Below are 25778 nucleotides of genomic sequence, written 5' to 3'. Positions count from 1 at the left end.
CCACCCATCTTGACCTCAGAGAAATCTAGAAAGGGGGGAGAGTTCTAAATGTAGGAAAGAGAAACTCTACTCACATTTTGCCTATCCCCTTTCTTTGTTCCTCTCCACAAAAGGAGGGAATACTAATCTGACTCATCTGGTTCTAGAACATTTGTTTGGGTCACACTTACTGATGGGCAGGTGTGATGGTTAATTTTAGGTGTCAACTTGACTGGGTCACAGGGTGTCCAGATACTTGGTGAAACATTATCCTGGGTGTGTCTGTGAGGCTGTTTTAGGATGAGATCAACATTTGATTTGGTAGCTATCAAGCAGATTGCCCTCCCCAATGTGTTGAATCCAATCAGTCAAAAGTGGGAACAAAACAAAAACTGATCCTTCCCCCCCCAAAAGAGAATTCTCTCTGCTTAATGGCCTTCAGAACTGGGACATCAACCTTTTCCTGCCTTCGGACTTGCACTGATACGTTGGCTCTTTCTGGATCTGGAACTTGCTGGTCTTTGGACTGGAACCACCCCATCAGCCCACCTGGGTTTCCAGCTTGCCAACTTATCCTGCAGATCCTGGGACTTGCCAGCCTCTGATATTGTGGGAACCAACCCCTGATATAAATCTCTTATATATATTGATTCTGATTCTCTGGAAAAACCATGCCTAATACAGTAAGATTACTGTATTTTAAGAGTTTTGCCCTTCTTTTATTTCCATTACAAGTGGTACAATCGGCAAGCTGACATAATGCCCTTTAGTTAGCAGGCCTTTATTTTGTTTTTCTTATCTGTTTATATGCATACTTAACCTTACTAGCCTTTTTAGTTCCCATACCAAGTAATAAATTAGAAAATGGGATTCTAAGATTTAGATTTTTTTTAAAAGAACATTATTCATTTATTTATTTATTTGAGAAAGCGAGCACGAGTGGGGGTGAGGGATGGCAGCGTGAGAGCGAGAAGCAGACTCCTAGCTGAGCAGGGATCAGACGTGGGGCTCCATCCCAGGACCCCAGGATCATGACCTGAGCCGCCCAGGAGCGCTTAAAATTTAGATTCTGCCTTGGAGCACAGAAGATACTCCAGAAGCCTTAAGTTTAAGCTATGGGCTTTAACCCAGGTTTAGCTCTGAATTGGAGGGTAGTGGTCACTGGCCCAACCATAAATTGGAACTTTGTTTTGCACCTGCAGTTGTCCCTGTATGTAAATTTTATTCAGGAACTTGGTGGAAAGGGGGGTGACTGGCGGGGATTTTTAGGTCCCTGACTTTAATACCATCAAAGTATACTGAAACTTTATTACCTGACATAACCCACCAGCTATATCACAGGGTCAGAACAAAGTGTTGTCATGGAAGCAAAAGCCATACACTCTGGGACCTCAGGGCAGCACACAATGACTTGAGAACATTGGGGAATATATGTGCTTTTTTAGGTCTCTTCTCGAATACTGGTTCAAGAAACATCCTTGGAATATAAAGAACATTGGGAGCTAAGCAATGCATATGATGGGATTAGGTTAGAGAATATCATCATTGTTTGAAAAGAGACTGATGTACGATGTACAAGTTGGCTAAGCTAGGCCAACAGCTCTGGCCATATCTGTAGCAGGAAGAGTGCTTTTTATTCAGGTACAAATACCTATCCACACTCCTTGGTTAATGCCAATCCTGAAAGCCTGCTAAGTTCAGATACTATCTCAGGTGCCTATTAGAGAAAGTGATAAACTATATAGTTTTGTCCCCACAATACATCCAGGCATAATTTAAAAAAATCAGGGTCACAGTCAGGAGCCCTCGAAATGTACACACCAGTACTCTGAAATTCTAATTATTATAAATACATTTGTGTTTTGATGTGATCTCACCCATTTAAAATGGGCACCACTCTCTCCTTATAATAGTTTCTGGGTATAATCCATTCACATCTCCCCTCTGCAAGGAAAAGTCGCTGTGGATCTCACAGATGCTACTGAGGAAAATGACCTTCAGCAGGCAGAGATAAACAAGTCTGCTTTTCATCTTCCAACCATTGATTTTCTGCAAGGCAAACCACAAAGCTGCTTTGAAGTCCGGGGGAAAGCTGCAAGGGACGAGGGAGATAAAACTGAAGGCAAGAGTGGATTTGAAATAAAGTCAATCTCTGTCATCTAGGTGTAGATGGCTATTGGCAAAGCTGAAACTGCCAGATTTTATCAAGAGAGAATTTAGATTATTGTAAAAAGAGGGTGTTTTAAGTTGGTAAAACTGGGTTGGAGGAAGGTGATATGTAAAACAAAGAGAAATCTGAAAGGATCTTGGATAAAATGTATCCATTTAGCAGAAACAGTTGCTTTTAATCAAACAGTGGCAAGTGTGTAGTGTATAATCTATTTTAACACTGCTGGGGAAGGCTTCCCTCCTGTTTATGTTGCCTTATAGGACCAAAGATACAACTGTAAGAGTATTTTTTGTGTCAAAATTTCTTCTTAAAACAGTACAATAGGGGGATCCCTGGGTGGCTCAGCGGTTTAGCGCCTGCCTTTGGCCCAGGGTGCAATCCTGGAGTCCTGGGATCGAGTCCCATGTCCGGCTCCCTGCATGGAGCCTGCTTCTCCCTCTGCCTGTGTCTCTGCATCTCTCTCTCTCTCTCTATGTCTATCATGAATAAATAAATAAAAAATCTTTAAAAAAGCACAATAGGTCTAAATTTTAGCTTAACAGTTTGATAGATCAGTTATGACTTTTATAAAAATTGTAAGCATATTACATAAAAAAAAAAAAGATTTTATTTGAGAGAATGTGAGGAGTGGGGAGGAGCAGAGGAGGAAGGGAGAGAATCTCCAGTAGACTGTGTTGAGCAGGGAGCCCGACTGGGGGCTGGATCTCAGGAACCTGAGATGATGACCTTAACCTGGAACCAGGAGTCCAACGCTTAACCGACTGAGCCACCCAGGTGCCTAAGCAGATTACATTTGAATGATACTTTTCTCTTTACAGAATGCTCTTCCATGAGCTTCATAAGCCTGGGAGATGGGCTGGATAAAGGCTATTATCCCTGAGGGAATTGCACAGGGCACACACACTGAGAGGGGGCTGAGGAGAGGCCAGAAGAGCAAGGTTCTTGGATTCTTGCTCTCTCCCTCTTTCTGCAGGTTGTCTCTAATTTGTGGTTTCTTAGGGGAGAGAAACTCTAACTCTTGCTTCTTTGTCCTCTTTCTGAAATGTGTATTGTTTTTCTCTGTGTCTTTTGACAACTTACTCTTAATGTGTTAGCGCTGGGATTTTGACACGTTTCCCATTCTCAAGGTGTCTGGGAAGTTAAAGTCTGACGCACGAGTTGAGGAGGCCCTGCTCTGGAGACAGCCACAGTGGAGGCTGAGCTTCCTGAACCGTGCTGCAAGAAGTGGGATTGACCGTGATTCTGGTCGGTGTAAGGGTACTTAGTGTTGTGAAAGGAAAGATCCTTGAGAAAGTTCAATCCCTCTCTCAACCATGAGGACAACAATTGCCAGCCAACCTGAAATCACAGCCCACAGTCCTTCCTCATTCCAGCCCTCTAAGAGCTGGGTGAGCAAAAAAACACATGCCATTTGAGGGGAAAGCATCATGGAGGAGTTAAGGTTTCACCAACCTTTGAGATAGCTAAATCATTCATGTGCTCTCATGGAGCAACAAAAACGTGACCTAGAGCCAAGATATGTCAAGTAGAGGGTCTATGTTGGGAATAACAGCTTTGGAGTTTCAGTAAGACTTTTTAAAAATTTACTGTTTTCATTTGGTTATTTTTAACAACTAATTTGTACCAGATATTTAATTTAGCATTTTGTTCAGATCCTACAAATCAACTTTTTGTTCTAGCTGATTAAGTAGTAGAAGTACATACCCAAAAATCCACTCACATAAAATTTCAATCAGGCTTTACAAAAAGCACCTAGCAGCTTTTAAAACGGTTCAGTTAATGTCATAGACAGGACTCGTTAATTAAAAGAACTAAATAATTACAACAATTAATTTCCTCATTTTTATCCTTTAATAGAATAAAAACTATTCTACTGATTTAATAGAATTAATTTTGCTGACTATAATGAACTTTATTTATTTTTTTTTAATTTTTTTTTTTTATGATAGTCACACACACACAGAGAGAGAGAGGCAGAGACACAGGCAGAGGGAGAAGCAGGCTCCATGCACCGGAAGCCCGACGTGGGATTCGATCCCGGGTCTCCAGGATCGCGCACTGGGCCAAAGGCAGGCGCCAAACCGCTGCGCCACCCAGGGATCCCAATAATGAACTTTAATATGAATTTTGATATTACATCATTTAATCAAAAGGGGTAGTTTTAAAGTCATTTCAGAATGTCACATAGTTAATTATTTATGGGGCAATTAATATAGTCAGCTTCTGCTTGACCTACTGTCATCTATGGGTAGTTTCTATACAAGTATATAACATCTGGTTTAATGTAAGTTTTATAAGTCACCACTGAAATTTTAAGTTGTTGTTGTCTTGCTGCCGACGATTCATGTTAAAATGACATTGCCAGAATTGATATTGAAATAAGTGGGTTAAGATGTAATGTCTTTTTTCAAACTATCTCCTTAAATAATTTCATTCATCTCTACATTTACACTTTAAAAATATGTGATTCACAAGTAAATATATTTTGGAGTGTGTGCTTCAATGTCCAATCAGCACACTTCATTCCATGGTTTTATAAAATATTAGTTAACCAATAGCTATATAAATATTTATATATATGTTTATTTCTGAAATCTGAACTAGTTCTTTTCTATTACCTGGGATACTGTTAGACTTAATCTGCTTAGGATAGTTAAATTAATATAAAAGGGAGAGGAGTGTTTTTAAAAATTTCCTTGCTACCAGGAAAATGCTCATCTCAGACCTCTTTTCAGGCATCAGATGGTAGCATAAATCAAAATGATTTTCTGATATTAACAATAAGGTGTGTTGATACAAAAAAAATCTGTTACAAACCAAACATAGATAAATCACAGTTTAGGGGGACTATAGAGTCATTGAGTTATATTAGCTCCAAAGGAGGGTTGAAACACTGAGCAGTCTCTATCAGATTAATTTAAGAAAGGAAATAATTCATAGGAACCTCCTACCTCTGAATTGATATGGTGTGATAACTTTTTTTGCTACACAGCAGTAAATGGATATGTCTCTGAAAATGAATTCTGTTTATAGTAGTTTCTCAGGGTAGGCCTTCATCCCAAGGCTAATCTCAATCATGAGCAGAGCACAGTCAAGCTAGGGCAGGTGGGGGACAGGGTGTGCAACACTTTTGGGACAAGAACCTCTTGAATCCTTTGTAAACAGGAAATAGACTCAGAATAAGGAGTTAAAATGGTCACACTGGACAATGCATTAAGTTAGATGCTTTATCCTGTCTCTATATTGCCATATATATTTAATAATAATGTGTGAATGCAGAGATTGTTTTTAATTCTCATTATCCATTAAAAAAAAAAAAAGATTCTCCTTGGTGGCATGACACTATGCAAATTACTCTGTGTCATTTGGCCTCGATCCAGTAGTCATATTCCTCACATGCCTTTCAGATCCTTAATGACCCTATATGGTGTCCATGGCAATGAATACATACATGGTAGATGGGATTATTAATCGTCCTATAGATAATTTTAGAAAAGATATGTTATCTGACAAGTAATAAATTATCAGGATAGTTTATCTCAGTGCATAAAAATATATATTTTTTAAGTTAGCAAATGACCTAAGTGACCTGTTTCTTCTATGATTAAAAGACCTAGAAATTAGGTTCCCTTTGCCCTCCCCAGATAAATCTTCTTGGCTTTCCACATGTAACTAGGCGGCTGATACAAGGACTTTTCCAATCCTCTGAGCCTAGTCCCTAGCTATGGACTAGAAGGCAATGATTGAAGGCCAATTGTGACCCTGTATATAAAGGACTTGACTGTAGATGGAGACAATGTGGTTCTCTACCAGGGATGTTTTCTGGGTAATGTTTTATTGGAGGTTAAGAGGTAACATTAACAAGGGTTCCTCACAGTGGTTCTATCCTTAGCTCAAATAGTTAGCTATATTTTGTCTGTGTGTGTGTGTGAGGAATCTTTATTTTGAATAGTGAATATGATAGGGGCAGTGGAGCAGCATCTCCTAGGAGCTGATGTTAAGTGGCACTTCTATGTCACATAGTCAACAGTGAGTTTTTTTAAATAAATTTTTATTTATTTATGATAGTCACAGAGAGAGAGAGAGAGAGAGAGAGAGAGAGGCAGAGACACAGGCAGAGGGAGAAGCAGAGGCTCCATGCACCGGGAGCCCGACGTGGGATTCGATCCCGGGTCTCCAGGATCGCACCCTGGGCCAAAGGCAGGCGCCAAACCGCTGAGCCACCCAGGGATCCCGTCAACAGTGAGTTTAATCAACAATTGTAGTTGTTCAATTTTGTATCTGATGCATCATCTAACACAGAGCCTGACCTAAAACTGATCTGTAATGAATGTGTAATGGGGTGAAATTGGTGTCCTTTTGCCTTCTCTGTCTATATGTGATGGACTGAGAAATGGGTTAGGAATCAATCACGAAAGCAGAATTATAATTTTGGATCCTTTACTGGCTATGTGATTTTTTGCAAAATCGTTTCATTGTTCTTTTTGTTTGAAACAATGATGCTTGGATTGGATGATCTTTAAAATTCCTTTTACCTTCATGATTTGTAATCTATAGACAACATAATGACCATAGGATGGTTAAACCTATAGTTTGCTGGTGAATATAACTAGCTGGCTTTTAAAAAAAATAACAAAAGGAAAACCATGATTTGTGATATTTGCTGTTTCTATGGTGTAAATACTTCTGCTGTTGCCAATTTTAAGTTACCAGTGTGAGATCATTAAACATAGAGTTGGGAAGAAATGGGTATATTCAGCTGTCCCAAGCCACTAGGAGCCAGTTCCAGCACACTATAAGCCTTAAAATAATATGTTATTCTTCTATAAAGGACTGCAAAGTATGCTAATTAAATTGAAAAAAAGTAATAAGGATGGGAAACAAGAATAAATTTCAAGAGTGAATGATACAATTAATGCTTGGATTATACTAGATTTTAATGCTTTACCTAGTGATCACACTATTATAGTTTTCAAGAGAATATTAAGTCATGTGCTGTTTTTTTTTAAAGTCACATTTCTATATAAAGATAGTAATATTTTCAAAAGCTGTATCTTTTAGAGTGGCAGGATGCAATATTTAGAATCTGATCTAATGTTTTAAATGCATGTGTTATAGCTCTAAGATTAGTCTTAAGCCAAGACTGGACAGGATTTTAACCTCCACCACCCAGAGGATTAATATATAATATTCAGGAATGTTGACAATACAATGCAATGAGTACTTGGTACTCATCCATGCACTGTTTACTGGTCACAGTGAGCATTAGAACAGAACAGTATTATTGCAATGTTGCAGAGAATGCAAACTAAAAATGTGTCCTCTGAAGGAAGGAGAAAAAAATATTAAAGAATGTCAGTCCAAGGAGACATGAAGCCTGGAAGTCATGGTAGAAGCTACAAATACCACAGTCTATCTAAAGAACACTGAATTTTCCAAGATACAAGTTTAATCTTCATGTGACAAGCATCTATCATAAGACATTAATAAGAAAATTACTCAGAAAAGATATAAATACATGCAACTTAAAAAATATGGCTAACTTTTAAAATGGCTTATTTGTAATGTGTACTGTTTCTAATATTAAATGCGATAAAACTGGGTTGCAAAACCTAAAGTTTGTGTGTGAGCACTTGCTAGTGTCAGACAGTGAAGGTTTTTAACACTCCTGTTATTTTTCCACATAAAATCTAAGGTGGTAGTTGTGAAGTTGTCTCAGGATTGAACATCCAAACAAAAATCTATCATAAATATTATTGTTTTGCTTCCCCTCTTTGGCTTAATGAATGTTTACCAAGAAGATTGAATTATTTGGTTAGCAAAAGGCATATATGAGCCACGTATACCCTTGAGGTGACTATGTATGACTCCGATACAGTAAAACATTCACCAACTCTACAGCACTCTAGGCAGCAGTCCTATATGTTTAGAATGGGTTTTATCAGATGATACTACTGCATAAGATCTTTTAGAGAGGCTGTACCATACTTTTGATATTAACCTATAAATAAGTACAATTGACCCTTGAACAATACAAGTTTGAACTGTGCAGGTCCACTGACATGAGAATTTTTTTCAATAAGTACAGTACAGTACTCTAAAGGTATTTTCTCTTCCTTATGATTTCTTTAACATTGCCTTTTCTCTAGCTTACTCTATTGTAAGGATAAAGAATTTAATACATATAATATACAAAATATGTGTTACTCAACTGTTTGTTATTGGTGAGGCTTAGGGTCAACAGTAGGCAGTCAAAGTTGTACATGGATTTTTGACTGTGTACGGATTGGTGCCTCTAACCCCTGTGTTGTCTGAGGGTCAACTGTATTTATGTAACTATTTGGAGAAGGAAACAGAGGAGTCAAAGATCCAGCACCATCTATGCTTTCCAAAAGTCTGACATTATTTATTGTTCTCATTTTTAGATAGATGAACACATGCCTAAAAACCTGTTCTAATTTTAGGACTTACCCCAACATTTCTTTTCTTTTCTTTTCTTTTTTAAGATTTAATTTATTTATTCATGAGAGAGAGAGAGACAGAGACAGAGACATATGCCGAGAGAGAAATAGAGAAATAGACTCCATGCAGGGAGCCTGATGTGGGACTCCATCTTTGGACTCCAGGATCACTCCCTGGGCTGAAGGCAGGCACTCAAACACTGAGCCACCCAGGTGCCCCCTTACCCCAACATTTTGAACAATTATTTTGAACACATATTGAACACATTTTGAACACCATTTTGAACACATTATTGAACACTTCCATCTGTCTACAACAGATTTGTCTTTCTTCACTCAGTACCAGGACAGTCCCTCCTGCACCTTCCCTGATTTGGTGGGGTTATTTTTAGTCATTTCATGGAACAAAGAGTTCTTTGAGACTGTCACTTGTTTCTAGTAGTCAATATAAACTCCCTACTGGAAGGCCCAAGGCTGTGTCTTTTAATCCAATGTGCATTAAAACCACCATTCCTAGGGCCTATATTGATACCTGATATTCCATGGGCCTGATAGTATTTCAGTTCCTCTTCAGATCTGACATCAAGAAATTGGTTAAGTATTAAGACAGTTTTAATCTTTTTAAATTTAGCATTTTGGGACAACTGGGTGGCTCAGTGGTTGAGCATCTGCCTTTGGCTCAGGGTGTGGTCCCAGGGTTACAGGATCGAGTCCCACATTGGGCTCTCTGCATGGCGCCTGCTTCATCCTCCTTCTGCCTATGTCTCTGCCTCTCTTTGTGTGTCTCTTGTGCATAAATACATTTTTTTTAATTTAGCATTTTTATGCTTTGGAAAAGATGCAGCTAGCTTAGTTTACTTTGTAGTTAGAAGTTACTTGTTCCAACTTATAGAATTACAGAATTTTAGAGTTGGGTAGAACATTAGAGATTTTTTTTCTTCACTCAGTGAATTGAGATTTCAATATATTTATATATGACCAGGTACCAGGTAAGTTTGCATTGGAAAAAAATTATCTCTTTTTTCCCCTATCCATATAAATTCTAAAATCCCTAAGTAAGAGACCCAAGTTTTACACTTAACAAGCATCTCCAGTGTAGTGGGTTGCTGAATACAAAAAGAAGTATAAATTATGGTCTTTGACCTTAAGGAGCTCAGTTTTAATATGGGCCCCAAATGTGAACAGATAATTGCAAAATGATGTAATAAGTCTATTATTAGAAGTATGAATGGAATGCTTTGGGTATTGAGGCTTTTAATGCAGTATGAGGAAGACTGAGATGACTGGAGATGCTGCTGCTACTGGATTATGAAGGATTTATAAGTGTGAGTGTTTGTGCATTTTTGGGGCTGGTGGTGGTAGTAAAGGGCATTCCAGGCAGATTGAAAAAGAAACATAGTGCTGATAGTGATAGTGTAGGAGTCAATGATATATTACAAAGAGCCTCTATAGGGACGCCTGGGTGGCTCAGCGGTTGAGCGTCTGCTTTTAGCCCAGGGCATGATCCTGGGGTCCTGGGGTCGAGTCCAGCATCAGGCTTCCTGCAGGGAGCCTGCTTCTCCCTCTGCCTATGTCTCTGTCTCTTGCTGTGTCTCTCATGGATAAATAAATAAAATATTAAAAAACAAAAAACAAAAAACAAAGGGCCTCTACAGTTATGGGTCATATAGGTTTAGATCAACAAATAGTTGTTGAGGTTAATTTTGTTGGAAATATCTGCCACCGAATATCATTCCTAGCATGTAAGCACGGAAGTGACTATATGCTCTTTCTTATTTTACTGTTGATAATATTAAATATTCATAATTTTAATGTTTAAAAAACTCATTAAAAAATAAATCTAGGGACACCTGGGTGGCTCAGCGGTTGAGCTGTTTGCCTTTGGATCAGGGCGAGATCCCGGGATTCTGGGATCGAGTCCCACATTGGGGTCCCTGCATGGAGCCTGTTTCTTCCTCTGCCTGTGTCTCTGCCTCTCTCTCTCTCTGTCTCTCATGAATAAATAAAAAAAAATAAATAAGTAAAAATAAAAATAAATCTAAATCTATTGAGTTTTAAGAAAGATCAAATGCAAAATTGTGATGGAGGTTGGCTACTATTATCTTCTTACACAACTCTCCTTAATACCCAGGTCTTCATCTTCTCCTGCTACCTTCCAATTCATTCAATTCTCCACTCCTCATCCTTCTCTGCTTTCTCAGTAAGGCAAACTTAAAACTCAGAACCACTCCTTTCAAGTGATCAACAGTGCTGCATTATGTCCTCATAGTCATGAGAATGAATAAATCACAAAAGGTTGAAGGAAAGGATAAGAGGACTTAATGATATTTCTCTTATTATGGTAGATAATGATCTCAAAATACTATTAAGGAAATGGTGGAAACATTTTCTTACTATTCTTAAATTTTTCTTTGTATATTGTGTAGGGGTCAGAGAATGATATAACCACTAATTATGTTAGTGTCTTGCATCTAATAGGTATTTAAGACATATTTGGTGAATGACTAAATATAATTCAATGAAGCAAAACAAAATGACATAGCCTCTGGGACAGCTTAGTATCTACACGCAAGAATGTGTTTGGATACCCATCTTACACCATACACAAACATTAAATCAAAGATCTTGGGAGGGATTAATGGGGAATAACTGCAAATAGTTACAGAATTTCTTTTTTGGAGAATAAAAATGTTCTGGAATTAGACAGTAGTGATGATTGCACTATTTTGTGAATATACTAAAAACCACTGAGTTATACATTTAAAAAGGATGAATTTCATGGTATGTAAATTTTATCTCACTAAAAAAAGTAGATGCAAAAAACCAAAACAAATAGAAATAAAAGCACAGTCAGAGTTGAATTGAGGCTCTTATTGAAATGTTCTACATCTAGTAGTCCTAACACTGAAGAGGAATATAAGTTAAAGAGGGAAAAAAAAAAAACCCACCACTGTTCAGTTAAAATTGAAGATAGTCAAGAAAGATGCTATATTTCAATAATTCTAAGATGGATATTTTTTTCACATTTCTGAAATGGGAATGCATCTTATAATTGATGGTATGTCCAGTTAAATTGGCTGCATTTTTTCTTTCTTTATAGTATATACAATTATGACATGTCTTAGATTCGATGAAGTACACTACTTAATTTTTAGAATAATGTGGTATAGGGTGCTAATTATCTTCAATATAAGTTTTCCTCTTCCCACACAGTAAATAATAAAAATTTTAATAATAAATGTTTAATAAATTTTTTAAATAATTAAAGCTCAAAAAATAAAATTTTTACCTGGGTAAATGATTGCTCAGCCAAAGGTTATATATTCCCAGTTTTTCTTACAGCTAAGTGTGGCCACACATATAAGTTCTGTCCGATGGCATATAAGCAGAAGTAATATGTGCAACTTCTGGTTTGTGCCCTTAAAGAGAAAGAACATTCTTTTCCTTCTCCCCTTTCTTCTATGCTCCCTCCCTTTTTCTTTGCTTCTCCCACACCCTCTCATTCCTCCTTCATTCCCTTCCTTCTAAATGGCATATGTGATGGTGTGAGCTGAGCAGCCATCTTGATCCATGAGACAGAAACCATAAAGCAATGTACAGATACCTGAGTTCTCTTTTTTTTTAATTTTTAAAAGATTTTATTTATTTATTCATGAGAGACAAACACACAGAGAGAGGCAGAGACACAGGCAGAGAGAGAAGCAGGCCCCATGCAGGGAGCCTGATGTGGGGACTTGATCCCGGGTCTCTAGGATCACATCCTGGGCCAAAGGCTGTGCTAAACTGCTGAGCCACCTGGGCTGCCTGATACCTGAATTCTTAATGATTATACAACCAGTATACTAGCCCTAGACTCATTATGGAGACTTTAATGTGAGAAGTACAGTTCCAGTTGGTTTAAGTCACTCTTATTTTGGGTTTCTCTGCTATAGGTGATAAATAAATGTTCTATCTAATGTGAATGGTTTCTGACTTTCATTTTGCTGGAAGTAAATTATTATTACTTTTTTCAGTGGGCTAAATTCTTCTCAACAAACCATACACACACACAGACACACACATAATCTGTTTGGGCCAAAAATGAGTCACCAAATATAGCATTCACTTATAAGGAATATATTGTGAATAGCTTTTTACTTTTCATTATCATGGAAAGATGACTTCAACCTTCATTCAGTCTATGGTTCTAAATAATACCTTTGTTAGGACTGTCTGTTCAGTGCAACGGGAGACAGATTTTTTCAGTGCAATTGAGATTTCTTGATAATGCTAAATCTGCCTTGTCAGCTGAATTCCTCTGGCTTTGTGTTGCACTGTGGTAAAAATACATGATCGGATTTCACTGTTAAGGAAATTCTTTCAGCAATACATGTACAGTCAAGTTTGTTGCCTGGATAGCTGAACATGTGGGTTATGAGATTAAAAAAAAGGCTTCAGGACAAAACTTTATGGCAATGCCACAATGTGGAAGTCTAGCTGTTTTAGAGTGGTGAGGCTATGAAGAGTTGGGCTGTTGAGGGCTGATATCACTCTGTCCTTTTCACAGTCACAGTCCTGGTTCTTCATATTTGAGGAGATGGGACAGTGAGGAGGCCTGTTGGCTTGATCTTATTAATGCCACCATCTAAAATGCAGATTCTTGGATATTTCATCTTCACAAGATGAGCTGCAAACTAAAAAAAAAAAAAAAAAAAAAGGCCAAATTTATAGAGGATATACAAAATCTCTATTTCTCCTATTCCATTTTTTTCTCAAGCTGTGAAAGACGAAACTAATAATACTATCACTGATGTATCAATGAATATCATTAATCGAGTTTTTAATATAAATCAAATCACCATTTAACATATTGACAGCTCCTTTATACTATGGAATAAATGTGTCTCTTTAGTTCTCTTTTTAAACTTGTCAGAACAGACAGTAAATATACATGGTAAATATTCAAATAGTATTACAGTGAGAAGTAAATTCCTCCTTCCTGTCTTCTCAGTTTCCCTCTCCAGAGGTCATTAATATTACTATTTTTCATGTATTCTTTCAGTGATAGTTAAAATATTCCCAAATCTATACTGAACAATTTGTGACATTACTGTCAATTTACTAGTTATTGCAATTCCATGTATTATGTCCAAGAGAGAGTCCATAAACTTGTAACATGTTTCTGGAGCAACTTCAATGAACAGTTTGAGACCACAAACTTGGAATGAATTTGAAGAATTGATCTAAGAGGTCTTCTAGATGGCTAACAAAATAGGACTTCAAAAGGTTAACAAGACATACATATATCTTCCTGAGTTGGCCCACATCTACCTACCAGGATCATTGGTTATCTTTCTCCATTCCTTTGCCCTTATGATAAATCAGTCCTGAATTACTTGTCAATCCTGATAGAAATGAGATCACTTTAGGATTCAGAGCAGTTTGGTTGTGCAGGTTACCCTTTGTTGGGAACACGTACTATTTCCTACCAGCTCCTGGATATCCTTTAGTTCTTCTTCAAAAGCCCCTCACCTTCCTCCATCTGCCTAATTTCTACTTATTTCTCTACTCAGACAATTTCTTCTCTACATGCTAAGTCTCCAGTACAAACCTCTCTTGTTAGCCCCCAAAATTCCTTGGGCAAATCTCTGTCTTTTGCTTACCGTGTTTATTTAAATTACCCATTTCAGAGCCTGCTTCATTTACCAAACTGTAAACTCCCCTAGGACAGTGAGCCTGTTCTGTTTCTTTTTATCCCTAGTGCCTGGAACATAACATGAGCTCAATATATGCATATTGGACTGAACTAAACTATGACAAATGACATACAACCTGAAGCAAAAGAATGAAGGAACGAAGGGCTTTCTGGAACTCTGGCATTTTATTTCCATTCCCTCCCCTTCGTGGTATTCTATTCTATTCTATTCTATTCTATTCTATTCTATTCTAATCTTTGAGTATTTGTGTCCTCATGTTCTTTTCAATTATTTTGTCATAATCTGATCTCAGATCCCTCAAGAAAAATGAATACCTGCTGGCCGTGCTGTTGGGAATATTTGAAGCCTCAAGTAAGCAGTCTAGACTTTATGGTTCAAAAGCTGAATGTTTTGGTCAGGATAAGTTCAAGGCCTCAACACTGGGGATTCTACTTTATTGATCTGGGACTCAAGAATGTGTTTTTGTTGTGGTGCTGGTCGTTGTCTTAAATAAACACCCCTAGATTCTAATGCAGGTAGTCCGAGTACAATATTTTGAGACATACTACATAAGGCAAAAAGATAAAGGTATCAGTAAGTAGATGGATTGGATATTGCTGGACTGAGATTTTTAACAATCTTCAAAACTACTCACAGAAATGGATCTTAATGCTGCTGATCCCACTGATCTTTTCCATTGTTCTCTGCGGTGCTTTAGTAGATTCAATGGCTATTGATATTTCAGACCCTATACTCTTAGCCACCTGAAGGCATCCTTAGTAGTAATTAATGTTGAAGAAAAATAGTGCTTCTGTATTTCAAAAGGTTATCAAGTGAGCTAGACTGCTAATGTGAACTGGTCTTCATACTATTCTTGCCTATTTCTCTTTGAACCTTAGTCCTTCAGAGCAGAGGTGCTAGATTCATCTGCTCTGAGTCAAGTGCAGGCAGCATAGTCCCTGGAACCATATGATTACTGAAAGATCTTTGCTTCATTCTCTCACATGTAACAATACAATTACCATGTAGGCCGCAACTCTAAGATATTAAACATAGCATTACTGAAAAAATCTTATGGTAAAGAAGTCTTAGCATTCAGTGCTTTCAAAAGACCGTACAAGTCAGAAACAAGTAAGGAAGGACTTCTTATTGTACATTTAACTTAATCTCTCTCAAACTATGCTGTAGAGCTAGAAAGAGTGCCCACAGTTGTAAGGAGGGACATAACAACTAGGTTGCTGTTGAGCTGGAAATGGTAAACGCAAAGTGGGCAGGACAGAGCACTTTGAAACAATTAGAGTGTTGCTACATTGGGGGGTCTAAGAAGAAAAGTAGAAACAGAATACAAGGAGATGGCAAATGTTTAGGTGCCTTGAAAAGCAAGGCTGTGCTTAAGTAAAGAAAAAGCGTCAATGTTGAGTTTTCAGGTAAGGATTTTGAGTTCTGCTCTGCTTGTGGCTGCAATCACCCATGTTAAATACTGGCCCCTAACAGTGAAAGCATGTCTGTATCTTTTCCACTCCTACCATGGCAGCAGTTCCTCTTTTCCATTTATTCATTTATTTATCAAATGTTTTAGTGAGCACCTACTGAGTACTAGGCACTGTTCCAGTTTTTGCAGTGCTTATAGATCAGTGGAGAGAGTAACTAACCAACAAGTAGTATGGCTATTACACAAGCAGAAGTTCAGGGTACCTCTGAATTCAACAGGGATTAAGGGAGCTGTTCCCCCCTCTCCAGCCCTCTTTTCTTGATGCTTGAAGGGAATGGGAACCCAGATGTGATGGCCACTTTGTTGATCAGATAATACACTCTGTGGCTATAGTTTGAAAGGGAGGAAAGAAAGGGCTATGTACAGGGGTGGTTTCCACCGTGTGAAAAAAAGCCATGCCATTCATGGAGAAGATATGTGGTAGAACAGAGGAGAACCAGGCAAGTAGAGTTCAGGGTCTCATCCATCTTTTACTCTTCATCTGGCAGGGCTTTGGCAGGGTTAGGGTGTTAACACACAGGGTACTGGACTTCAGTGATTAAGGATCTAGGGTAGCTTGCAGCTGTAGCTTTGGGAGAGGCCTGACCTGAAAGAGAAGTCACAAACCTAGACTCACTGAGCAATATCCTTGGCAGAAGTGGCAGGATGTCATATTGGACCAGTGGTTATAGAGCTCTCAGAATCTTCTGGGTGCTTTTAGTAAACAGTGATACCCAAGACCCACTCTAGATCAGTAATAAGTAGAATTTCTTGGGATGTAGCTCCAACATCAGGTTTTTTGTTTGTTTGTTTTAAAGACTCCTAGGTGATTCGATTGTATAGCTAGCATTGAGAATAATTTAACTAGGTAATGGGATTCATTTGCTGGTCAGGTTTGTCTGAGATCTCAAACTACAATTTTAGCAGGTATAGTCTTGTGTGGAGAGCAAGTTACTTTGCACTAAAAATGCTGTCATGTTTGCAGGGCTGGGTTTGTGAGACCAAGTCCTATGTGGAGAGAATGGGGTTCTGCACAACCAGCTGAGATCTATAGGTCAACATTCCATTTGGAGTTGGCAGGGTCTGATATTTGCTGGGATAGGATTTGGGGACTCATAGATGGCAAGGCGGCTGCATTTCTTATGGGAAATACTCCCATGTAGAAAAGGCAAAGCTCTTACATTTTTGTCATTCCTCTGGTTAGTAGAATCTGGTGGTGCTTTTCATTTCTAGGGCTTAGTCAGACACACCTCAAAACAGCACTGTCTGAAAGTGGCAGGCCCTTATGGGTGGCACTCCATTTTGTTTTCTCTGTCTTTCATCTTAGCTTGAATTAAGAGGCTGGCATGTTTGTCCACGGAAGTCAAGTTCTATTATAGGAGGAGAATAAGTGGAGGAAAGGGATATTTTGACCTGCCACAGAGTAGTGTAGCTTAACTAAGGCCAAGAAATTAAGGCTGAGTATGGCTAATATTTAAGAGAAGTACAGAACAGGATCATGTTGTTTCTTATTGGGTGTCCTAGGACGCAGGTTTGGTAGAACCCACAGGCAGCTAAGAAAATTTGGCTTCTGCAAGATTCTGAAAGGAGCACATTGTAGGACAATTAAGTTTCTTGATGTGAAACTTTGGCCTTGTGAGTTTAAGTCTGTATGGGGAACTGGACAATTGCCATAAATTGACTAACACTCTAGTGAAGCTCAAACTGAGGTCTTTTTCTCTTCCATTTTATTTGTCCATTCCTTTCCATCCAAATACTGCTAAATTTGGGATATGGAAATACTACTTTTAGTTGGACATAGAACTGAATAAGGGAACTGGTGAATTATCCTATAATGCACAGCTGTAGTAATTTCATTTTCTTGGTTTTATGGATACGAGTCTGATGCTATATTAATCCTATGTATCCTCTTGACTCCTGCAATTCTGAAAATATGGTGTCCATTTAATATTTCTGACACTGTGTCATTGGGGCTGGACTGGTACTTCATGCAAATTATATACCTATTTCTAAGTTTGGCTGGACAACTCAATAAGTGTGGGATGAAAAAATATGACAAATAGAATATGGGATAATTTCTGTATTTAGAGTACAGTGTGGCCTTGTGTTAAAAATAACCCAAGTGCTGTCTTGTTCTGATTATTTAAGAAATTCTGAGGTCATTAATAAGGGTCTTGATCATTTGAAGGGGTTATTTTTTGTGATTCCAATTAGAAACACAATTGGGAAATTTGGTAGTGTAAAGATTGTATCTTTAAAATTTTTTTAGAAAAATAGTTTGTGTTACATAAGGGGATATATAAATTAATTGTAGTTTTTTTCTAAATAGCTGTAGTTTTCTTGTTTTAATTTTCGGTTTCCTATACAGTTTCCATTTCCATCTTATCTCTTCTCATTCTCTCTTTTTATTAGGAAAAATGTCAAAGATCTATATAAAAATAGACAAGAATGGTATAATGAGCTCCTAGGTACCCAAAACCCAGTTTCAACAATTACAACTCAGACAATTTATTTCATTTGTTCCTCCTACCCACTCCTCTTGACCACATCCATTATTTTGATGTAAATCCCATCATAAATATGTATCTTTGAAATAAAAATACTTAAAAGATATAACCACAGTACCATTATCACACCTAGAAAATATTAATAATAATCCCTTAATATAATTTAGTAAGTGTTCAAATTTACAATTACTTCATAAATGTTATCTTTTCCTCCATTCATCTATCCATTCATCCATCCCCTACTTATCTATATTTACAATCTGTTTATTTGCATCAGGATCCAAACAAGGTTCATACATTGTGACTAATGGATGTCTTTTAGCCTCCTGTAATATACATATTTATTCTATCTCTTCATTTCTTTGCAGAAAGTCTATTCTCTCTTGAATCTACTCCAATCAGACTTTTGTCTCTATCACTTCCCTAAAATACACTTAGAAAGGTCAGCAAGAATATCCACTTTGTCACACTGCCAAATTCAAGTTTTAAGACTCAATTTGGATCTGATTTGACCCATCAGCATTATCTGACACATTTGATTATACCTTCCTCTTTTCAAAACTCTCTTCCATTGGCTTTCAGTAGGTCAATCTCTCCTAGTTCTCTTACCTCACTAGCTGATCTTTCCAGTCTGCTTTGGTATATTTTCCTTGTCTTCCTGACTTCTGTCCCATTGCTGTTTTCTGAGTTCTCTTCTCCATCTCCATTCTTCCACTAAGTGATATCTAGTCCCATGGCTTTAAGTCTCATCTGTACACTGATGCCTTTAAATTTATGTCTTTAGCCTCTTCCCTGAACTCTAAACTCATGACTCTCTTTCCTCAATATCTCCAGTTAAGTTTTCCAAACTTAACAGTTTCAAAGGAAAACACTTAATTTCTGCTTTTATCTCTACCTCTAAACTTCTGCTGAAGTCTTCCACATATCAGGAAATAGCAGCTTTACTCTTCCAGCTATATAAGCAACAAATATGGATATATATTTCTTTTTTCTACCAAAGCATCATGTAGTTTCTAACTTTCAAAACATACTGAGAACATAATCACTTCTCACCACCTCTGCTATTGCCACACAAGCCCAAGCAATCATTATTTCTTAAATAGATTACACCACATATTATTCTAACTGGTCTTTCCTACTTCCATCCTTGCTCCAGTGGTCTATTCACCACACAACATGAGTGATCCTTTAAAAATGTTAGATCATATAACCTCTCTTTTCAAAGCATTTTAATGGCTCTTGGTTTTATTATTTTTTTTCAGAATAAAATCTAAAGTCTTTACTTTTATCTACGAGGTCCTACATGAGCTGCCAACCTGCAAACCCTTCCTCCACTCCCCATTTTCAGCCTCTTTAATCTCATCACATCTTAGATTATAGCAATAACTTCTTGTCTGACTGCTTCTCTCCTCATCACCTAAAGTCTTTCACTATATGGCAACCATAATGATTCTATTAAAATAAAAGTCATGGGATGCCTGGGTGGCTCAGAGGTTGAGCATCTCCCTTCGGCCTAGGGCGTGATCCTGGAGTCCCGGGATCAAGTCCCACTTCGGGCTCCCTGCATGGAACCTGATTTTCCCTCTGCCTATGTCTCCCATGAATAAAGAAATAAAATCTTAAAAATAAAATAAAATAAAATAAAATTAAAATAAAATAAAAGTCAGATCATCATTGTTTCCCATGTTCTAGTGGCTTTCCATCTCATTCCAAATAAGGGCTTTCCTGATCATCTTATAAAGAAAATAAGCCACTAGCCTTCTTTCCCCTCATCCTACTTATTTTCTATTTCAGCATTTATAACCCCTTGATATATATTTACTGACTATAATTGTAAGTATATTGTAAGCTCCATGAAAATAGAGACTTTGTTTTACTTACTACCATTTCTCTAATGCCCAGAAGAGTGCCTAATACACAGAATTTGCTCTAATATCTACTGAAGAACTGATTCATTCATTCAAGAAATGCTTTTTGAGCATCTACAGTGTGTTAGGAAGTATGCTTGGCACTGGTTAAACTGCTTTATTGCCAGCAGAGAAGGAAAAAAGGATTTTAGGAAAATAGTAAGGAAACTAATTGGATCTGGTAAGAGTCAAATATTATTTTCTCTTATTCTTTACTAACAGAGTCTTTGCTCAACTCTTTTAAGTTGAAAGAGGTAAGATAATTTCTAAAACTTATGTTTTTAAAAGGTATCTACATAAGAAAAACAATTTATACAAAAATATTGATGATGAAGTTTATGAATATGTAAATAATAAACTCTTGTGTAATTATTTTGCTGTAGAAGTCCACAGAGTAGTCAGATGACAGTTAATTTTATTTCTAGTTCATTTCCATAGTTCAGGAACTGAAATAGATAAAATCATTTGAAAAGGATGCAGTGGAAGTTTTACTTTCTATTCTTGGGCTCCACATGACTTCTCAGCCTCTGTTCTCTCAAGAAGTTTGGCAATTTCTAGTGGTATGTGGGCCATTTGTTTGTGAAAAACAAGTAAGTTAATATTTTCATGTGCAATGTTAAATTTGTCTTTTTTTTTTAAAGATTTTATTTATTTATTCATGAGAGACAGAGAGAGAGAGAGATAGAGGCACAGACACAGGCAGAGGGAGAAGCAGGCTCCATGCAGGGAACCCGACGTGGGACTCAATCACACCTGGGTCGAAGGCAGCGCTAAACCAATAAGCCACCCGGGCTGCCCTCTTCTTTGTCTTTCTTATATGTAAGTCTAAGAAATCTCATGGGGGTTAAAGGAAGATAATTTAAATTTTTTAAAGTATACATTTTGATTAGAAATGGCAACAAAACTAGATATTTCCTGAAGGCAGGGGTGCCTGGGTGGCATAGTCAATTAAACATCCGACTTTTGGTTTCAGCTCAGGTCATGATCTCAGGGTCATGAGACTGAGCCCCACATCAAGTTTGGTGCAGTACAGAGTCTGCTTGAGATTCTTTCTCTCCCTCTTCCTCTGCCTCTCTCCCCACTTATGCACACACTCTATAATAAACAAATCTTAAAAAAAATTTCCTGAAGGTGCATGATATCTCAGCATACTATAAGTCAATGCAACTTTTTTTCATTGTTTGCTTTGTTGATATCCCAATAATAGACCTTTTCCTCCTCACACGTCAAAATGTTTTCCTTTCTTCCTCTTCCATTTTCCTTTGATCTCTTGTTTTCTTTGTTGATGTCCTCTACCAATCAAGTGCTCTAAAGCAATTTAAAAAAAATTATAAACTTGGGGCATCTGGGTGACTCAGTCGGTTAAGCGACTGCCTTTGGCTCAGGTCTTGGGAATGAACCCCACCTCAGCCTCCCTGCTCAGCGGGGAGCCTGCTTCTCTAGCTTCTTCCACTCCTGGCCACTTGTGCTCTCTCACTCTCTCTCTTTCTCTCTCAAATAAATAAATAAAATCTTGAAAAAATAAATTTGTAAGCTAGTTTATAATGGAGACAATGGATTTATACAGTTTCTTGAAACAAATTTAAGCATCTTTAAAGGGTCTTTTGGCAGTCTATTGTTAAGCCGATTACCTGGAATTTGTCTTCCATTCTGGAATAATGCATTTATAAGCTATTAAATTTAATTACAAGAATGAAAAACCCTACTTTTTTTTTGTATTGTAAAATACTAAGGTGCTTATTTCATATGTGGAAGGATTGTACGTATACACATCCTGTTTTAACTCTTTGAATTCTAGTCTGAACTTCTAAATCCTTAACTGATGTTTTCATACTCATGTCCCATTAGCACTTCAAACTCTCTATGTCTAAAATTCATCAGTCTCTCTAAATCTACTTTCTCTTCCTATCTCTGTTGAAGGTATCAGCAGTCCCCGCTGTCCCCCTGCCCCGACCACCACAAAACCCAATCTGGAAATTTTAAGGTTATCTTTGACTTTTAAAGGTTTTTTTTTAAGGTTATTTTTTACTTTTGACTTTGACTCCATGCTCATTTAGTCACAAAGCTGTGTCAGTTCTCTCTGTGCTTGTCTTGGATCCATTCCTTTTTTCCATTCCTCTGCTCCTACTCCATTTTAGATCCTAATTACTCTTGGATTAGTTCCTAAATGGTTCTTGTGCTTTTAGTTTTTCCTTTTCCATTTGCCTGGCACTCTGCTGCCTAAACAGAGCAATTTGGGAGACCCTCAGAAATCCTGAGACCCCCTAACACTATTGTGTAGACTTTTTTCTTTCTAAGGGCTATTGTCCCTCAGGCAAGGTGATTCAAGATCTCTGGATCCTTTTCAAGGAATAGCTTGCTTCTCTATAGTCAGGAAGGACAATATATAATATCCAAAAGTCCTTACTGAAAATTTCATTTTGATAATATTGTCTAAAGTTTCTTTGTATTTTGGGATCCCTGGGTGGCGCAGTGGTTTGGCGCCTGCCTTTGGCCCAGGGCGCGATTCTGGAGACCCGGGATTGAATCCCACGTCAGGCTCCCGGTGCATGGAGCCTGCTTCTCCCTCTGCCTGTGTCTCTGCCCCCCACCCCCCCTCTCTCTGTGACTATCATAAATTAAAAAAAAAAATTAAAAAAAAGATTCTTTGTATTTTAAGGACAAAAGAAATTCTTCATTTTAGATTTATGCTTATTTATTCTTTATATAAATACATGCATCTATTTACATGTAAATTAGAAATTAATGAGAAGACAGTCTTTCAGTGTCCTGAATAAAGTAAGAGAAGATAGTGACAGAATGCTACCAGATGCCTTGAATCATATAATAAAAGCAGTGAGGCCATTTCCCCTATGTTCTTTGGAAAGTTGCAGGGCTTTGCCTATAATTCTCAGACAAACTCCTGTTTCCTTTTCTCCACAGCCATGATAGCTTTGCTAAATGGGGGCTTAGAAACTATTTAGACAGTGGGAGATTGCAAACTTAAGACAAGATCAGCATAAAGGCAGAATCTGGGAAGAACCTAGCATGGAAATAGACTGGGAACATAGAGAAATTCTTTAACTGGTCTCTAGTTTTTGGTGTTTAAAAATTTATATTTTATTGGGATCAAGGGCAATGGAGAGGGAAGACACCAAAAATAATTTGCCAAATGACTTTCTAAAATACAGCTGGTATAGTATCACTTTTCTTAAAAACCTTTAATAGTGCCCCATTGCTAAACGTAAACTCCTCAGTATAGTATTCAAGGCCATCTATTTCCAGACTCCTCACCTATCTTTCCAGACTTGTCTGTAGCTAAAAAAATGCTCTTCAAAGAAGCCCTGTGCTTTCCAATCAGCATGTGCTATTTGCTTTGTCTGGAATATTCCCTCCTGACGATGGCTCTCCTCCCAAGACATTTCATTACTGAAATTCTACTCATAATTCAAGGTGTATTATCATCTTCTCCATGAAGGAACCCTTCATTTAACTGGAAGAAATTTCTTCCTTCTCACTGATTTTCTAGAACTTTAATTATAAATTTCACACAGCACATGCTACATTCTGCTTTGAGTTTTAATTGGTTGTATACATGTCTTATCTTCCTAACTAGAAGTTGTTGATGGCAAGAGACCATGTCTTTCTCCTTTTTGTTTCCTCATAATAGTTTCCATCAGGGAACTGGAGGGTATTATGCTGAGTGAAATAAGTCAACCGGAGAAGGACAAACATTATATGGTCTCATTCATTTGGGGAATATAAATAATAGTGAAAGGGAATAGAAGGGAAGGGAGAAGAAATGGGTAGGAAATATCAGAAAGGGAGACAGAACATGAAGACTCCTAACTCTGGGAAACAAACTAGGGGTGGTGGAAGGGGAGGAGGGCAGGGGGTGGGGGTGAATGGGTGATGGGCACTGAGGGGGGCACTTGACGGGATGAGCACTGGGTGTTATTCTGTATGTTGGCAAATTGAACACCAATAAAAAATAAATTTATTATTAAAAAAAAAGTTTCCATCAGAAAGAACTTTCCATCAGAAAGAACCATAAGAACTTAATGTTTGTTTTCTTGAATTAAAGTAGTAGTTGATATTATTATTTTTTCTTTTGCCTTCCCCTTTTCACTAATTTCTGCATATGTTCAGTCTATAGTAAATTATTATTTTTCATGTGTTCATTCATTAACTTAGTCATTAATTCAAACATCAAATATTTATCAAATGCTTTCTACTTCAAAGGCATTATGCCAGGAGCCAGGAGTACAATGAATATAATCCTTGTCCTCAGAGAGCTTGGAGTTTAGTTGGGGATACAGAGAAGAGGCAATTAAAATGCCATTTGATAAATGCTATATAGAGCCATCATTTATGGTTGTACAAATTATGTCTTGCATGAGAGAACCTGGAAAAGAGCATGAAATGTAGCCCCTCTTTTCTCTTCCAAACTTTGTGTCCTTACCTGTTGCTGTGTGCCGCTAAAGGAAGGATGGGTTTTTAAATAAAACACACAGAAATTCTATATATGATAGTGGTCCCATTGTCATTATAAAAGTAAAAAAATATCCTATGAGCCTTTGGCAAGGGTACTTAGTCCCAGACTTGAGGAGTTAAGATAGAGTTCCTTGAAGAAATGGTATATAAACAGTCTTTTAAGACACATGGGAATTACCTAGGTGAACAGAAGTAGGAAGAATGCTCCAAGTAGAGAGAAATACAAAAAGATAGTACATAAAGAAATACAAGTAGTTCTTGTAGTGGAACCTAAGAGGCTAAGGGAAGAGCTGTGAGGGATGAGCTTGTTTCACAAAGCAGAGTCCAGATCATGAAGGGCCTTGTAAATCGTGAGTAGGATTTGAATTTTATTTTGAAGGCAACAGAAAGTCACAGAGACATTTTGACAAGGATCAGTTTACATTTCAAAAGCTTGCCCTAGTTGTGGTGCAAAACTGGGGGAAGGGGATTGCAAGTCAGGCATGAGGTACTGGTGATCTGAGTTAAGACAGGTGGGGAGTAGGGATGAGGGAATTCCAGACCTAGTTAGCAAGGTGATAAGACAAACAATAATTTTCTATATAATTTGTCATCACTAGTTGAGAATGTGAGATAATTCACTATTTCATTCAAACAGACTGGGTGGTATAGAAAAAAATGTAGGAACTTTGTAGTTAACACAGAGTTTGAGTCAGGGTTCTGCCACTGGTTAGCTGTGGGATCCTGGGTATGTCACTTAGCTTTTGTGGCTTTAGTGTCCTCACCTGTTAATATGTAGTAATATATTGAGTAGTATACTTGAGTATTGTTGGATTAGATATAGTATGTATAAGTGCTTGATTCATAGTAAATAGTATAAGCTAGTTTTCTTCTTCCTTTTCTCTTTCCCTAATTGATCCATTAATAGGAGAGCCATTTACAATACCTCACAATTATACAGATTTAAACTTAAATAGCAGATTTGTCTCCAAATGGGGTATCAGGTAGGGTTTACAGTATTTATGAACTGTTTATAAAACAGTAAGTGCTACTGTTTACTAGGTTACATATACTGTGAGCAATTAGATGAAAGCTATTTCAAAAAATGACACATTTGTACATCACTTTACAGGTAATTTTAATTAGTTCAAATTCT

General features: G+C 37.5%; 1 protein-coding gene and 1 long non-coding RNA gene across 6 annotated transcripts in view; one reads left to right on the top strand and one right to left on the bottom strand.

Moving 5' to 3' along the window:
* Window positions 1–12705: 12705 nt before the first annotated feature.
* TBCK (TBC1 domain containing kinase) overlaps window positions 12706–25778 on the bottom strand; it is a 222984-nt gene continuing 209911 nt past the window's right edge. For all 5 annotated transcript variants that reach the window (XM_038581969.1, XM_038581968.1, XM_038581970.1 and 2 more), the window contains one exon: window positions 12706–13283. In XM_038581969.1, the coding sequence (XP_038437897.1) occupies window positions 13173–13283 (111 nt within the window). In that variant the 3' untranslated portion in view covers window positions 12706–13172. The remainder of the gene's footprint in view (window positions 13284–25778) is intronic.
* LOC102156669 overlaps window positions 14563–25778 on the top strand; it is a 53742-nt gene continuing 42526 nt past the window's right edge. The window contains exon 1 of the long non-coding RNA XR_005382728.1: window positions 14563–14657. This is a non-coding gene — a long non-coding RNA (uncharacterized LOC102156669). The remainder of the gene's footprint in view (window positions 14658–25778) is intronic.

The sequence above is a fragment of the Canis lupus genome, chromosome 32 (assembly GCF_011100685.1).
Source record: "Canis lupus familiaris isolate Mischka breed German Shepherd chromosome 32, alternate assembly UU_Cfam_GSD_1.0, whole genome shotgun sequence".
In the NCBI taxonomy this organism is placed as follows: Eukaryota; Metazoa; Chordata; class Mammalia; order Carnivora; family Canidae; genus Canis; species Canis lupus.
This window is presented reverse-complemented; position numbering and strand designations above follow the sequence as displayed.